Below are 16,637 nucleotides of genomic sequence, written 5' to 3'. Positions count from 1 at the left end.
AAAAGGGTTCTTCCTGTAACCCACAAGGGTTATTCAAAAGGTTCTCCTGTGGGGACAGCCGAAGAACCCTTAAATGTTCTAGATAGCAGGAGCACATGAAGGTCCCTGTTGTATCTGAGAACTGGAGCATAATGTGATGAGACTGGAGTGAACTATAGGGAACTCCCCATGTATAGACATGTCTGTATAGAATAACTAGCATTAGGAAGTGGTGATAAAATGGAATCATAATGATTCATTACTTTTTAATATTAAGGACTGTATGTCTGCGTTTGTGCATGCACGTGTGTGTGTGTGTGTGTGTGTGTCTGCATGCGTGCACGTGTATTTTGTGTACATGTTTATCTTGATAATACTACATATCCCAATTTCTGGGAATCACATAGATACTACAGCTTGAGACAGACACACACACACGCACGCACGCACGCACGCACGCACGCACACACACACACACACACACACACACACACACACACACACACACACACACACACACACACACACACACACACACACACACACACACACACACACACACAAGCTTGTGTTTACACCCTATGTGTGTGTTTGTATGTGTGTGTGTGTCTGTATATATGTGTGTCCATCTGTGTGTGTGTGTGTGTGTCTGTATATATGTGTGTCTATCTGTGTGTGTGTTTGTATGTGTGTGTGTGTGTCTGTATATATGTGTTTCTATCTGTGTGTGTGTGTTTGTATGTGTGTGTGTGTGTATATATGTGTGTCCATCTGTGTGTGTGTGTTTGTATGTATGTGTGTGTGTGCCTTTTAAATGCTCCCAATTTCACACCTGCAGGGATAATCCTCTGTGATGTGGAAAATGCCATTATGTAGAAATAGCTGACATACGGTTGGACTTGTAGGGCATGTGGTACCAAATGGAGAGAGAGAGAGTATTATATAGGGAGAGATAGCAGGGGAGTGGTAGCGAAAGAGAAATGAAGTTGGAGAGAGAGAGAGACCATGTTTATGTCCTCTACCTTTAATCCACTCTGAGCTGTAATACACTAACTGGGGCCAGACAGACACAATACCCTCTCCAGTGCTAAGGTGCGGCTGCCAGGCTAGACCCAAGTGATTGCATTGTGAGAGCGTTGCAGGGACGTTGTCAGAGGTTGCTGACTGCTGCTGACCTGTTTGTGAGTGTAGCCTTTGCAGAAATGCCCCTCTGCATCTTCAGAGTGAGGCCTGGTCCATTGCTGATTAAGAGTCCATAGAAGTGTGCACTTACATCATTGCAGACCTGGGTCAGTACAGTACATAATATGTCAACTACTTTCAAATGCCTGCAAGTATTTGAAGCGCGCTTGAATTAGCTTGGAGTTTGCACTTTCGGGACTATTTATTTGGTTCCATTGTACTGGGCAGCTTAATCAATCTTAGCTCAAGTATTATATCTGGATAATTGGTGAAGTTGAAATTAGCAGAGAGTTCTATTGGTGAAGTTGAAAGAAGCAGAGGGTTCTATTGGTGAAGTTGAAAGAAGCAGAGGGTTCTATTGGTGAAGTTGAAAGAAGCAGAGGGTTCTATTGGTGAAGTTGAAAGAAGCACAGGGTTCTATTGGTGAAGTTGAAAGAAGCACAGGGTTCTATTGGTGAAGTTGAAAGAAGCAGAGGGTTCTATTGGTGAAGTTGAAAGAAGCAGAGGGTTCTATTGGTGAAGTTGAAAGAAGCAGAGGGTTCTATTGGTGAAGTTGAAAGAAGCAGAGGGTTATATTGGTGAAGATGAAAGAAGCTGAGGGTTCTATTGGTGAAGTTGAAAGAAGCACAGGGTTCTATTGGTGAAGTTGAAAGAAGCAGAGGGTTCTATTGGTGAAGTTGAAAGAAGCAGAGGGTTCTATTGTTGAAGTTGAAAGAAGCAGAGGGTTATATTGGTGAAGATGAAAGAAGCACAGGCTTCTATTGGTGAAGTTGAAAGAAGCAGAGGGTTCTATTGGTGAAGTTGAAAGAAGCAGAGGGTTCTATTGGTGAAGTTGAAAGAAGCAGAGGGTTCTATTGGTGAAGTTGAAAGAAGCACAGGGTTCTATTGGTGAAGTTGAAAGAAGCACAGGGTTCTATTGGTGAAGTTGAAAGAAGCAGAGGGTTCTATTGGTGAAGTTGAAAGAAGCAGAGGGTTCTATTGGTGAAGTTGAAAGAAGCAGAGGGTTCTATTGGTGAAGTTGAAAGAAGCAGAGGGTTATATTGGTGAAGATGAAAGAAGCTGAGGGTTCTATTGGTGAAGTTGAAAGAAGCACAGGGTTCTATTGGTGAAGTTGAAAGAAGCAGAGGGTTCTATTGGTGAAGTTGAAAGAAGCAGAGGGTTCTATTGTTGAAGTTGAAAGAAGCAGAGGGTTATATTGGTGAAGATGAAAGAAGCACAGGCTTCTATTGGTGAAGTTGAAAGAAGCAGAGGGTTCTATTGGTGAAGTTGAAAGAAGCAGAGGGTCCTCTTGGTGAAGTTGAAAGAAGCAGAGGGTTCTATTGGTGAAGTTGAAAGAAGCAGAGGGTCCTATTGGTGAAGATGAAAGAAGCACAGGGTTCTATTGGTGAAGTTGAAAGAAGCACAGGGTTCTATTGGTGAAGTTGAAAGAAGCAGAGGGTTCTATTGGTGAAGTTGAAAGAAGCAGAGGGTTCTATTGGTGAAGTTGAAAGAAGCAGAGGGTTCTATTGGTGAAGTTGAAAGAAGCAGAGGGTTCTATTGGTGAAGTTGAAAGAAGCAGAGGGTCCTATTGGTGAAGTTGAAAGAAGCAGAGGGTCCTTTTGACTAACACATGCTTTGACCCCTTGTGAAGTAGCCGCCATCTTTGATTTTCTCCCCTGTGACCTCAGGGAACATATTTGACACTCTAACCATCTTACAATATCTGCAATGAGCAACAGATGTCTTCACAGTCTGACTTGGGGAAAGATGTAGTAAGTTCCAAGTCCAACCCAGGATGAGTACATGAACCTACTTTACACAGAGAGATGCACTTTGGTCAGCAGGTGACTCAGAAGGCAGACCCAGATGAAGCCCACTCCTGGAGAGGGAAAAAGCACTTTCAGTGGAGACTCATCATTGAGCTTTATAAGTCTAGGAAGAAGGGTCCGGAAAGCCAGCCCTTACTGTAAAAGTAGGCTCTTGTTGCAAACCAGTTTGCCTTACTGTCTGTGGCTTGTGACTATGATATACAGATGTCAGATCTTAATTTGATCACTCTTTTGTTGCTGAGAATGTTCTAACTTGTAGTGTATTTGAGTATAAAAAAGGCTTCTAAAGTTTGTAATTTTCACTTTTAAATTTCAGACTTAATTTTCCCTAACAAGAAATGTATCAACCCCAACAATAATGTCCATTACTTATAATAATTAATAATAATGTCCTGTTGCTGCAGGATTATATTCCTGTTGTAGCAAGCTGCCCAAATGAAGATCCTACATCTGTAAACTGATGTCAGGTTTCTAGAACTGTAAGTTTCTACACTTTAACATGTAAAGTATGTAGCAGGATACAAGCAGAGACAGGACTGGCTTGGATTGGTATGTGAATGGAGAGGTGTTGTGTATCTTCTGGGTATGCTGTGTAACCTCTGGCAGCTCTCCCATCTGACTGGCTGTAAACTAAACATGCCTCTCAAACAGTCAAACGCCCTGACGTTATCTGGCCAGGCAATACAACTATGGGGGAAAATGTTCGGATTTCATTTCTACCTGAAGTTGATCTAGGGTCTAGAGAGGTGATCTAGCAGGATGGATGTTTCGATGGAGGGATGGATGTTTCGATGGAGGGATGGATGTTTCGATGGAGGGATGGATGTTTCGATGGATGTTTCGATGGAGGGATGGATGTTTCGATGGATGTTTTGATGGATGGATGGATGTTTCGATGGTGGGATGGATGTTTCGATGGATGTTTCGATGGAGGGATGGATGTTTCGATGGATGTTTCGATGGAGGGATGGATGTTTTGATGGAGGGATGGATGTTTCGATGGATGTTTTGATGGATGGATGGATGTTTCGATGGAGGGATGGATGTTTCGATGGAGGGATGGATGTTTTGATGGGGATGGATGTTTGATGGGATGATGGATGTTTTTGATGGAGGGATGGATGTTTTGATGGATGGATGTTTCGATGGAGGGATGGTTTGATGGAGGGATTAATGTTTCGATGGAGGGATGGATGTTTCGATGGATGTTTCGATGGAGGGATGGATGTTTTGATGGAGGGATGGATGTTTCGATGGAGGGATGGATGTTTCGATTGATGTTTTGATGGATGGATGGATGTTTCGATGGAGGGATGGATGTTTCGATGGTGGGATGGATGTTTGGATGGATGGATGGATGTTTCGATGGAGGGATGGATGTTTCGATGGTGGGATGGATGTTTCGATGGATGTTTCGATGGATGGATGGATGTTTTGATGAAGGGATGGATGTTTCGATGGATGTTTTGATGGATGGATGGATGTTTCGATGGAGGGATGGATGTTTCGATGGTGTGATGGATGTTTTGATGGAGGGATGGATGTTTTGATGGAGGGATGGATGTTTTGATGGATGGATGTTTTGATGGATGGATGTTTTGATGGAGGGATGGATGTTTTGATGGAGGGATGGATGTTTTGATGGAGGGATGGATGTTTTGATGGAGGGATGGATGTTTTGATGGAGGGATGGATGTTTTGATGGAGGGATGGATGTTTTGATGGAGGGATGGATGATGGATGGATGGATGTTTTGATGGATGGATGTTTCGATGGAGGGGTGGATGTTTTGATGGAGGGATGGATGTTTTGATGGAGGGATGGATGTTTTGATGGAGGGATGGATGTTTTGATGGAGGGATGGATGTTTTGATGGAGGGATGGATGCTTTGATGGAGGGATGGATGCTTTGATGGATGGATGTTTCGATGGAGGGATGGTTTGATGGAGGGATGGATGTTTTGATGGAGGGATGGATGTTATGATGGAGGGATGTTTTGATGGAGGGATAGATGTTTTGATGGAGGGATGGATGTTTTGATGGAGGGATGGATGTTTTGATGGAGGGGTGGATGTTTTGATGGAGGGGTGGATGTTTTGATGGAGGGGTGGATGTGGAGGGATGGATGGTTTGATGGAGGGATGGATGTTTTGATGGAGGGATGGATGTTTTGATGGATGTTTCGATGGATGTTTTGATGGAGGGATGGATGTTTTGATAGAGGGATGGATGTTTTGATGGAGGGATGGATGGAGGGATGGATGTTTTGATGGAGGGATGGATGTTTTGATAGAGGGATGGATGTTTTGATGGAGGGATGGATGGAGGGATGGATGTTTTGATGGAGGGGTGGATATCTGGTATCTGTATTTACTAGCTGAGCTAAGACAGACTTGACACACACACACACACCTACTGTAGGGACAGGCAAAAATACAGAGATACTATAAATGCCATCTAAAAATCACAACCTCACCATAGCTAATTTATTGACCTTTTCTAACCTCTAAAAGTCTACGCCATTGGGGAGGTCTACTAGGCTGACATATGGAATTGTTTTAAGATGGTCATACCATGGATCATTCAGCTATTTGATATTTTCGAACCCCTTTGTAACTCGTCCACCTCAGATGAGGAAGGCCGACGTACGCGGAAACCCCTGATATCTCCAGCTTAAGCCTTTCTCATTATGTTACTTAGAGTGATGCAGGGGGTGCGTCAACAGACTCTTAAGGATCAGAAATGGTGTCTTTTAAATGTATCTGAAGCGCTGTCTTTGCAGAAGCACCTTTTAATGTCACGTCAGCAAAGCAGATAGAAAATTCCAATTGGCCTGAAATGTAGAGTAGCCTTGAGGCTACGCTCTCCTTCCAGGGACTCCATGACCTGAAATGTAGAGTAGCCTTGAGGCTACGCTCTCCTTCCAGGGACTCCATGACCTGGAATGTAGAGTAGCCTTGAGGCTACGCTCTCCTTCCAGGGACTCCATGACCTGGAATGTAGATTAGCCTTGAGGCTACGCTCTCCTTCCGGGGACTCCATGACCTGAAATGTAGAGTAGCCTTGAGGCTACGCTCTCCTTCCAGGGACTCCATGGCCTGAAATGTAGAGTAGCCTTGAGGCTACGCTCTCCTTCCAGGGACTCCATGACCTGGAATGTAGAGTAGCCTTGAGGCTACGCTCTCCTTCCGGGGACTCCATGACCTGGAATGTAGAGTAGCCTTGAGGCTACGCTCTCCTTCCAGGGACTCCATGACCTGGAATGTAGAGTAGCCTTGAGGCTACGCTCTCCTTCCAGGGACTCCATGACCTGGAATGTAGAGTAGCCTTGAGGCTACGCTCTCCTTCCAGGGACTCCATGACCTGAAATGTAGAGTAGCCTTGAGGCTACGCTCTTCTTCCAGGGACTCCATGACCTGAAATGTAGAGTAGCCTTGAGGCTACGCTCTCCTTCCAGGGACTCCATGACCTGGAATGTAGAGTAGCCTTGAGGCTACGCTCTCCTTCCGGGGACTCCATGACCTGGAATGTAGAGTAGCCTTGAGGCTACGCTCTCCTTCCGGGGACTCCATGACCTGGAATGTAGAGTAGCCTTGAGGCTACGCTCTCCTTCCAGGGACTCCATGACCTGGAATGTAGAGTAGCCTTGAGGCTACGCTCTCCTTCCAGGGACTCCATGACCTGGAATGTAGAGTAGCCTTGAGGCTACGCTCTCCTTCCAGGGACTCCATGACCTGAAATGTAGAGTAGCCTTGAGGCTACGCTCTTCTTCCAGGGACTCCATGACCTGAAATGTAGAGTAGCCTTGAGGCTACGCTCTCCTTCCAGGGACTCCATGACCTGGAATGTAGAGTAGCCTTGAGGCTACGCTCTCCTTCCAGGGACTCCATGACCTGGAATGTAGAGTAGCCTTGAGGCTACGCTCTCCTTCCAGGGACTCCATGACCTGGAATGTAGAGTAGCCTTGAGGCTACGCTCTCCTTCCAGGGACTCCATGACCTGAAATGTAGAGTAGCCTTGAGGCTACGCTCTTCTTCCAGGGACTCCATGACCTGAAATGTAGAGTAGCCTTGAGGCTACGCTCTCCTTCCGGGGACTCCATGACCTGAAATGTAGAGTAGCCTTGAGGCTACGCTCTCCTTCCGGGGACTCCATGACCTGGAATGTAGAGTAGCCTTGAGGCTACGCTCTCCTTCCGGGGACTCCATGACCTGGAATGTAGAGTAGCCTTGAGGCTACGCTCTCCTTCCAGGGACTCCATGACCTGGAATGTAGAGTAGCCTTGAGGCTACGCTCTCCTTCCAGGGACTCCATGACCTGGAATGTAGAGTAGCCTTGAGGCTACGCTCTCCTTCCAGGGACTCCATGACCTGAAATGTAGAGTAGCCTTGAGGCTACGCTCTTCTTCCAGGGACTCCATGACCTGAAATGTAGAGTAGCCTTGAGGCTACGCTCTCCTTCCAGGGACTCCATGACCTGGAATGTAGAGTAGCCTTGAGGCTACGCTCTCCTTCCGGGGACTCCATGACCTGGAATGTAGAGTAGCCTTGAGGCTACGCTCTCCTTCCGGGGACTCCATGACCTGGAATGTAGAGTAGCCTTGAGGCTACGCTCTCCTTCCGGGGACTCCATGACCTGGAATGTAGAGTAGCCTTGAGGCTACGCTCTCCTTCCAGGGACTCCATGACCTGGAATGTAGAGTAGCCTTGAGGCTACGCTCTCCTTCCAGGGACTCCATGACCTGGAATGTAGAGTAGCCTTGAGGCTACGCTCTCCTTCCAGGGACTCCATGACCTGAAATGTAGAGTAGCCTTGAGGCTACGCTCTCCTTCCAGGGACTCCATGACCTGAAATGTAGAGTAGCCTTGAGGCTACGCTCTCCTTCCAGGGACTCCATGACCTGGAATGTAGAGTAGCCTTGAGGCTACGCTCTCCTTCCAGGGACTCCATGACCTGGAATGTAGAGTAGCCTTGAGGCTACGCTCTCCTTCCAGGGACTCCATGACCTGGAATGTAGAGTAGCCTTGAGGCTACGCTCTCCTTCCAGGGACTCCATGACCTGGAATGTAGAGTAGCCTTGAGGCTACGCTCTCCTTCCAGGGACTCCATGACCTGAAATGTAGAGTAGCCTTGAGGCTACGCTCTTCTTCCAGGGACTCCATGACCTGAAATGTAGAGTAGCCTTGAGGCTACGCTCTCCTTCCAGGGACTCCATGACCTGGAATGTAGAGTAGCCTTGAGGCTACGCTCTCCTTCCAGGGACTCCATGACCTGGAATGTAGAGTAGCCTTGAGGCTACGCTCTCCTTCCAGGGACTCCATGACCTGAAATGTAGAGTAGCCTTGAGGCTACGCTCTTCTTCCAGGGACTCCATGACCTGAAATGTAGAGTAGCCTTGAGGCTACGCTCTCCTTCCAGGGACTCCATGACCTGAAATGTAGAGTAGCCTTGAGGCTACGCTCTTCTTCCAGGGACTCCATGACCTGAAATGTAGAGTAGCCTTGAGGCTACGCTCTTCTTCCAGGGACTCCATGACCTGAAATGTAGAGTAGCCTTGAGGCTACGCTCTCCTTCCGGGGACTCCATGACCTGGAATGTAGAGTAGCCTTGAGGCTACGCTCTTCTTCCAGGGACTCCATGACCTGAAATGTAGAGTAGCCTTGAGGCTACGCTCTCCTTCCGGGGACTCCATGACCTGGAATGTAGAGTAGCCTTGAGGCTACGCTCTTCTTCCAGGGACTCCATGACCTGAAATGTAGAGTAGCCTTGAGGCTACGCTCTCCTTCCAGGGACTCCATGGCCTGGAATGTAGAGTAGCCTTGAGGCTACGCTCTCCTTCCAGGGACTCCATGACCTGGAATGTAGAGTAGCCTTGAGGCTACGCTCTCCTTCCAGGGACTCCATGGTCTGGAATGTAGAGTAGCCTTGAGGCTACGCTCTCCTTCCAGGGACTCCATGACCTGAAATGTAGAGTAGCCTTGAGGCTACGCTCTCCTTCCAGGGACTCCATGGCCTGGAATGTAGAGTAGCCTTGAGGCTACGCTCTCCTTCCAGGGACTCCATGACCTGGAATGTAGAGTAGCCTTGAGGCTACGCTCTCCTTCCAGGGACTCCATGACCTGAATGTAGAGTAGCCTTGAGGCTACGCTCTCCTTCCAGGGACTCCATGACCTGGAATGTAGAGTAGCCTTGAGGCTACGCTCTCCTTCCAGGGACTCCATGACCTGGAATGTAGAGTAGCCTTGAGGCTACGCTCTTTCCAGGGACTCCATGACCTGGAATGTAGAGTAGCCTTGAGGCTACGCTCTTCTTCCAGGGACTCCATGACCTGAATGTAGAGTAGCCTTGAGGCTACGCTCTCCTTCCAGGGACTCCATGACCTGGAATGTAGAGTAGCCTTGAGGCTACGCTCTCCTTCCAGGGACTCCATGACCTGGAATGTAGAGTAGCCTTGAGGCTACGCTCTCCTTCCAGGCTACGCTCTCCTTCCAGGGACTCCATGACCTGGAATGTAGAGTAGCCTTGAGGCTACGCTCTCCTTCCAGGGACTCCATGACCTGAAATGTAGAGTAGCCTTGAGGCTACGCTCTCCTTCCAGGGACTCCATGACCTGGAATGTAGAGTAGCCTTGAGGCTACGCTCTCCTTCCAGGGACTCCATGACCTGGAATGTAGAGTAGCCTTGAGGCTACGCTCTCCTTCCAGGGACTCCATGACCTGGAATGTAGCCTTGAGGCTCTCCTTCCAGGGACTCCATGACCTGAATGTAGAGTAGCCTTGAGGCTCGCTCTTCTTCCAGGGACTCCATGACCTGAAATGTAGAGTAGCCTTGAGGCTACGCTCTCCTTCCGGGACTCCATGACCTGGAATGTAGAGTAGCCTTGAGGCTACGCTCTCCTTCCAGGGACTCCATGACCTGGAATGTAGAGTAGCCTTGAGGCTACGCTCTCCTTCCAGGGACTCCATGACCTGGAATGTAGAGTAGCCTTGAGGCTACGCTCTCCTTCCAGGGACTCCATGGGACTCCATGACTCTGGACTCCATGACCTGAAATGAGAGTAGCCTTGAGGCTACGCTCTCCTTCCAGGGACTCCATGACCTGAAATGTAGAGTAGCCTTGAGGCTACGCTCTTCTTCCAGGGACTCCATGACCTGAAATGTAGAGTAGCCTTGAGGCTACGCTCTTCTTCCAGGGACTCCATGACCTGAAATGTAGAGTAGCCTTGAGGCTACGCTCTCCTTCCAGGGACTCCATGACCTGGAATGTAGAGTAGCCTTGAGGCTACGCTCTCCTTCCAGGGACTCCATGACCTGAATGTAGAGTAGCCTTGAGGCTACGCTCTCCTTCCAGGGACTCCATGACCTGGAATGTAGAGTAGCCTTGAGGCTACGCTCTCCTTCCAGGGGACTCCATGACCTGGAATGTAGAGTAGCCTTGAGGCTACGCTCTCCTTCCAGGGACTCCATGACCTGGAAATGGGACTCCATGACCTGGAATGTAGCCTTGAGGCTACGCTCTCCTTCCAGGGACTCCATGACCTGAAATGTAGAGTAGCCTTGAGGCTACGCTCTCCTTCCAGGGACTCCATGACCTGAATGTAGAGTAGCCTTGAGGCTACGCTCTCCTTCCAGGGACTCCATGACCTGGAATGTAGAGTAGCCTTGAGGCTACGCTCTCCTTCCAGGGACTCCATGACCTGAAATGTAGAGTAGCCTTGAGGCTACGCTCTTCCTTCCAGGGACTCCATGACCTGAAATGTAGAGTAGCCTTGAGGCTACGCTCTCCTTCCAGGGACTCCATGACCTGAAATGTAGAGTAGCCTTGAGGCTTGACGCTCTTCTTCCAGGGACTCCATGACCTGAAATGTAGAGTAGCCTTGAGGCTACGCTCTTCTTCCAGGGACTCCATGACCTGAAATGTAGAGTAGCCTTGAGGCTACGCTCTCCTTCCAGGGACTCCATGACCTGGAATGTAGAGTAGCCTTGAGGCTACGCTCTTCTTCCAGGGACTCCATGACCTGAAATGTAGAGTAGCCTTGAGGCTACGCTCTCCTTCCGGGGACTCCATGACCTGGAATGTAGAGTAGCCTTGAGGCTACGCTCTTCTTCCAGGGACTCCATGACCTGAAATGTAGAGTAGCCTTGAGGCTACGCTCTCCTTCCAGGGACTCCATGGCCTGGAATGTAGAGTAGCCTTGAGGCTACGCTCTCCTTCCAGGGACTCCATGACCTGGAATGTAGAGTAGCCTTGAGGCTACGCTCTCCTACCAGGGACTCCATGGTCTGGAATGTAGAGTAGCCTTGAGGCTACGCTCTCCTTCCAGGGACTCCATGACCTGAAATGTAGAGTAGCCTTGAGGCTACGCTCTCCTTCCAGGGACTCCATGGCCTGGAATGTAGAGTAGCCTTGAGGCTACGCTCTCCTTCCAGGGACTCCATGACCTGGAATGTAGAGTAGCCTTGAGGCTACGCTCTCCTTCCAGGGACTCCATGACCTGAAATGTAGAGTAGCCTTGAGGCTACGCTCTTCTTCCAGGGACTCCATGACCTGAAATGTAGAGTAGCCTTGAGGCTACGCTCTCCTTCCAGGGACTCCATGACCTGGAATGTAGAGTAGCCTTGAGGCTACGCTCTCCTTCCAGGGACTCCATGACCTGGAATGTAGAGTAGCCTTGAGGCTACGCTCTTCTTCTAGGGACTCCATGACCTGAAATGTAGAGTAGCCTTGAGGCTACGCTCTCCTTCCAGGGACTCCATGACCTGGAATGTAGAGTAGCCTTGAGGCTACGCTCTCCTTCCAGGGACTCCATGACCTGGAATGTAGAGTAGCCTTGAGGCTACGCTCTCCTTCCAGGGACTCCATGACCTGGAATGTAGAGTAGCCTTGAGGCTACGCTCTCCTTCCAGGGACTCCATGACCTGAAATGTAGAGTAGCCTTGAGGCTACGCTCTTCTTCCAGGGACTCCATGACCTGAAATGTAGAGTAGCCTTGAGGCTACGCTCTCCTTCCAGGGACTCCATGACCTGGAATGTAGAGTAGCCTTGAGGCTACGCTCTCCTTCCAGGGACTCCATGACCTGGAATGTAGAGTAGCCTTGAGGCTACGCTCTCCTTCCAGGGACTCCATGACCTGGAATGTAGAGTAGCCTTGAGGCTCTCCTTCCAGGGACTCCATGACCTGAAATGTAGAGTAGCCTTGAGGCTACGCTCTTCTTCCAGGGACTCCATGACCTGAAATGTAGAGTAGCCTTGAGGCTACGCTCTCCTTCCAGGGACTCCATGACCTGGAATGTAGAGTAGCCTTGAGGCTACGCTCTCCTTCCGGGGACTCCATGACCTGAAATGTAGAGTAGCCTTGAGGCTACGCTCTCCTTCCAGGGACTCCATGACCTGGAATGTAGAGTAGCCTTGAGGCTACGCTCTCCTTCCAGGGACTCCATGACCTGAAATGTAGAGTAGCCTTGAGGCTACGCTCTTCTTCCAGGGACTCCATGACCTGAAATGTAGAGTAGCCTTGAGGCTATGCTCTCCTTCCAGGGACTCCATGACCTGAAATGTAGAGTAGCCTTGAGGCTACGCTCTTCTTCCAGGGACTCCATGACCTGAAATGTAGAGTAGCCTTGAGGCTACGCTCTTCTTCCAGGGACTCCATGACCTGAAATGTAGAGTAGCCTTGAGGCTACGCTCTCCTTCCGGGGACTCCATGACCTGGAATGTAGAGTAGCCTTGAGGCTACGCTCTTCTTCCAGGGACTCCATGACCTGAAATGTAGAGTAGCCTTGAGGCTACGCTCTTCTTCCAGGGACTCCATGACCTGAAATGTAGAGTAGCCTTGAGGCTACGCTCTCCTTCCGGGGACTCCATGACCTGGAATGTAGAGTAGCCTTGAGGCTACGCTCTTCTTCCAGGGACTCCATGACCTGAAATGTAGAGTAGCCTTGAGGCTACGCTCTCCTTCCAGGGACTCCATGACCTGGAATGTAGAGTAGCCTTGAGGCTACGCTCTCCTTCCAGGGACTCCATGACCTGGAATGCATGCACTTTCTCTTCTGAAGTGTGTGTGTGTGTGTGTCCTGAAGGGAGAGATTGGTGGAAACATTCATTAACCTTGGATTGCAGACCCAATTTACCTTCATGGACAGTTAATACGTATCCTTTCTCAGACCTGATTACTGGGAGGAAGGCTGAAGGTTTCACCAGACACACTTCTCCTCTTTGAAATGTATTGCTATAGTGCAGGCCGTGACATGTTCATGCAAAGGAAACCATATTTCATGGTCTGGTCACAGAGAACTTGCTATCTATTAGATTGTAGATTAGGGGGCTGCACAAAGAAATGCTGACACACACACACAGATGGACACACATATATACAGACACACACATACAAACACACACACACAGATAGACACACATATATACAGACACACACACATACAAACACACACACACACAGATAGACACACATATATACAGACACACACACATACAAACACACACACACACACAGATGGACACATATATACACACACACACACAGATAGACACACATATATACAGACACACACACATACAAACACACATATATACAGACACACACACACATACAAACACACACACACACACAGATGGACACACATATATACAGACACACACACATACAAACACACACACAGATGGACACACATATATACAGACACACACACATACAAACACACACACACGTGGACACACACACATCGACACAGATGCATACCTTCAGGTGGAGATGAGAGCTGGACACAGATGTCTGTTATTACAGATTTTCTTTGGTGTCGCGATCAAACTCAACATGCACACACACACACACACACACACACACACACACACACACACACACACACACACACACACACACACACACACACACACACACACACACACACTGGCACACACACACACACACGACACGCACGCACGCACGCACGCACACACACACACACACACACACACACACACACACACACACACACACACACACACACACACACACACACACACACACACACACACACACACACACACACAGACGAAACAATTAGCTATGGTGTCTTAGCCTAGCTCAGGGATTAATCAGACCTGGTATGTGAGTTCCAGGGCTATGAGTGGGAGAAGGCTTCAGGGCAGGGGGCTCGACTAATCTCTTCCCCAGGATAAGTGTTCTGGTCTGGGGGACCGTGGCAGGCCAGGTATGCCTCAAAGCCGAGGTAGATGTGATGGCTCCCATTCCAGACGACCTTGATTCTGAGGGGATGGTTATGCAGTTTAGACTATATGGAATTTAATGATCAGGAACAGGAAGTAGACTTGGGAAAAATCTGGGACTTAGTTATAGGCTATAACTTTATCTCATAATTTGATCAGGTCACATTGTCAGGAAAAAGACCCATATGGTAGTGAACTGACTGTTATCTACTGAAAAGGATAAGCATGATTCACCATCTGAATTGTCATATGGCCCGTGATACGATTTCATGAATACTGTGAATATTTTACTATCGTGATGGTTTTCAGTTGCTTAGAGCAGGGTGTTGATTTAGTATATCAGTGTTGTTCGCTGTGAGATGGTGAATGTTCATTGTGCCTAATTGCTTAGCTTGTTTCAAGGGAGCTGTCGACAGTCTCCATAGTAACAACCTTGGTACTGACGTGTTGTAGACAGGAGTATATTCATGGCCATGTGCACAAATAGGGGTCCTGCCGTGAAGCCTTGATCGCCCAGGTTTCTTACAAAGTGAACATTCGTTAGGGGTCCACATTGTGGAAGCCATGTTCAACTGTGTGAAACAGCACACTGACTGTTAGCTACTGAACGGGATGTGCGTGATTCACCATCTGAAATGTCATGGCTTTGATATGATTTAGTGAATATTTGACTGTCGTGATGGTTCTCAGCTGCTTAGAGGAGGGTGTTGATTCCTGCATGGGAAACAAATTAGTCTTAATTTGTCTTACATATAGGTATATGTAAGTGTAGCAGATATTATCGTGAATCATACTCTCATGAAGATAGAGACCTACCTGAGACTTCTAAGGCCAAGGCCCTCAGACCGTGAGGATGTCCTCTTTCTGGCCTGACATGCTGACCTGGGATCAGTCTGATTCAACATGTGATAGTGTTGTGTAGAAAACACTCATGTATGGGCCTTGTTTAAGTGTTTCACTTTGTTGCTTTCAGAAAAGATAGAAGAGTCTGAGCTGAATCTTAACGAGGACGTGGATCTGTCGGAGGAGATCTGAGGAGACGACCAGGAACAGGAGAGAAGAGGAGGAGAAGGAGGGATAAAAGAGGAGGAGGACAGAGCATGGGCCATTCCTGTTTGTGGATTTTTCTGCTGTCCCTGTCTCTCTCCCACCAGGCAGTCACTGAACAGGCAGAAGGTATATGATTTGACCTCTTTCTCCCTCTCCATCCCTCTCTCTGCCTCTCTCTCTCTCCTCCCTCTCACCATTTCTCTCCTGACCATTTCCTTTCCTCAGCTTTCTCAACATCTCTCACTATCTTTCTCTGTTTCTCTCTCTCTCCGTCTCTCTCCCCCTCCTCTCTCTCTCCGTCTCTCTCCCCCTCCTCTCTCTCTCCGTCTCTCTCCCCCTCCTCTCTCTCTCTCTCTCCCCCTCCTCTCTCTCTCCCTCTCTCCCCCTCCTCTCTCTCTCCGTCTCTCTCCCCCTCCTCTCTCTCTCCGTCTCTCTCCCCCCTCCTCCCTCTCCTCTCTCTCTCTCTCTCTCCGTCTCTCTCCCCCTCCTCTCTCTCTCCGTCTCTCTCCCCCTCCTCTCTCTCTCCGTCTCTCTCCCCCTCCTCTCTCTCTCCGTCTCTCTCCCCCTCCTCTCTCTCTCCGTCTCTCTCTCCCTCTCCCCCTCCTCTCTCTCTCCGTCTCTCTCCCCCTCCTCTCTCTCTCCTCTCTCTCCCCCTCTATCTCTCTCTCTCCCTCTCTCTCTCTCTCTCCATCTTGTCTCTCTCCCCCACTCCTCTCTCTCTCCGTCTCTCTCCTCCCTCCATCCTCTCTCTCTCCCCTCCTCTCTCTCTCTCCTGTCTCTCTCCCCCTCCTCTCTCTCTCCGTCTCTCTCCCCCTCCTCTCTCTCTCCGTCTCTCTCCCCCTCCTCTCTCTCTCCGTCTCTCTCCCCCTCCTCTCTCTCTCCGTCTCTCTCCCCCTCCTCTCTCTCTCCGTCTCTGTTCCTCCTTATCTATCTCACCATTTCTCTACTTGTTCCACTTATCTCCCTGTATCTCACCAAACTTTCCTCTCATTATTTCTTTCCATCCCACCCTCCATCTTGTTCTATGTGTCTCCCCACCACCCACTTACCCTTTCCTTTCTTCTCCTCTCTCCGCCCTGTACTTCTCCTTTCTCCATCCTGTCCTTCTTCTCCTCTCTCTGTCCTCTCCTTCTTCTCCTCTCTACATCCTGTCCTCCTCTCTCCATCCTGTCCTTCTCCTCCTCTCTCCATCCTGTCCTTCTTCTCCTCTCTCCATCCTGTCCTTCTTCTCCCCTCTCCATCCTGTCCTTCTTCTCCTTTCTCCATCCTGTCCTTCTTCTCCTCTCTCCATCCTGTCCTTCTTCTCCTCTCTCCATCCTGTCCTTCTCCTCTCTCCATCCTGTCCTTCTCCTCTCTCCATCCTGTCCTTCTTC

General features: G+C 48.9%; 1 protein-coding gene across 1 annotated transcript in view; it reads left to right on the top strand.

Annotated features, from left to right (window-relative positions):
- LOC118382737 (collagen alpha-1(VII) chain-like) overlaps positions 1–16,637 on the top strand; it is a 65,770-nt gene that overhangs the window by 900 nt on the left and 48,233 nt on the right. Inside the window, 1 exon segment of the mRNA XM_052513076.1 lies at positions 15,188–15,390. Coding sequence (XP_052369036.1) covers positions 15,315–15,390 — 76 coding nt within the window. The 5' untranslated portion in view covers positions 15,188–15,314.

This window comes from Oncorhynchus keta, unplaced genomic scaffold, assembly GCF_023373465.1.
Source record: "Oncorhynchus keta strain PuntledgeMale-10-30-2019 unplaced genomic scaffold, Oket_V2 Un_contig_9668_pilon_pilon, whole genome shotgun sequence".
Taxonomy (NCBI): domain Eukaryota; kingdom Metazoa; phylum Chordata; class Actinopteri; order Salmoniformes; family Salmonidae; genus Oncorhynchus; species Oncorhynchus keta.
This window is presented reverse-complemented; position numbering and strand designations above follow the sequence as displayed.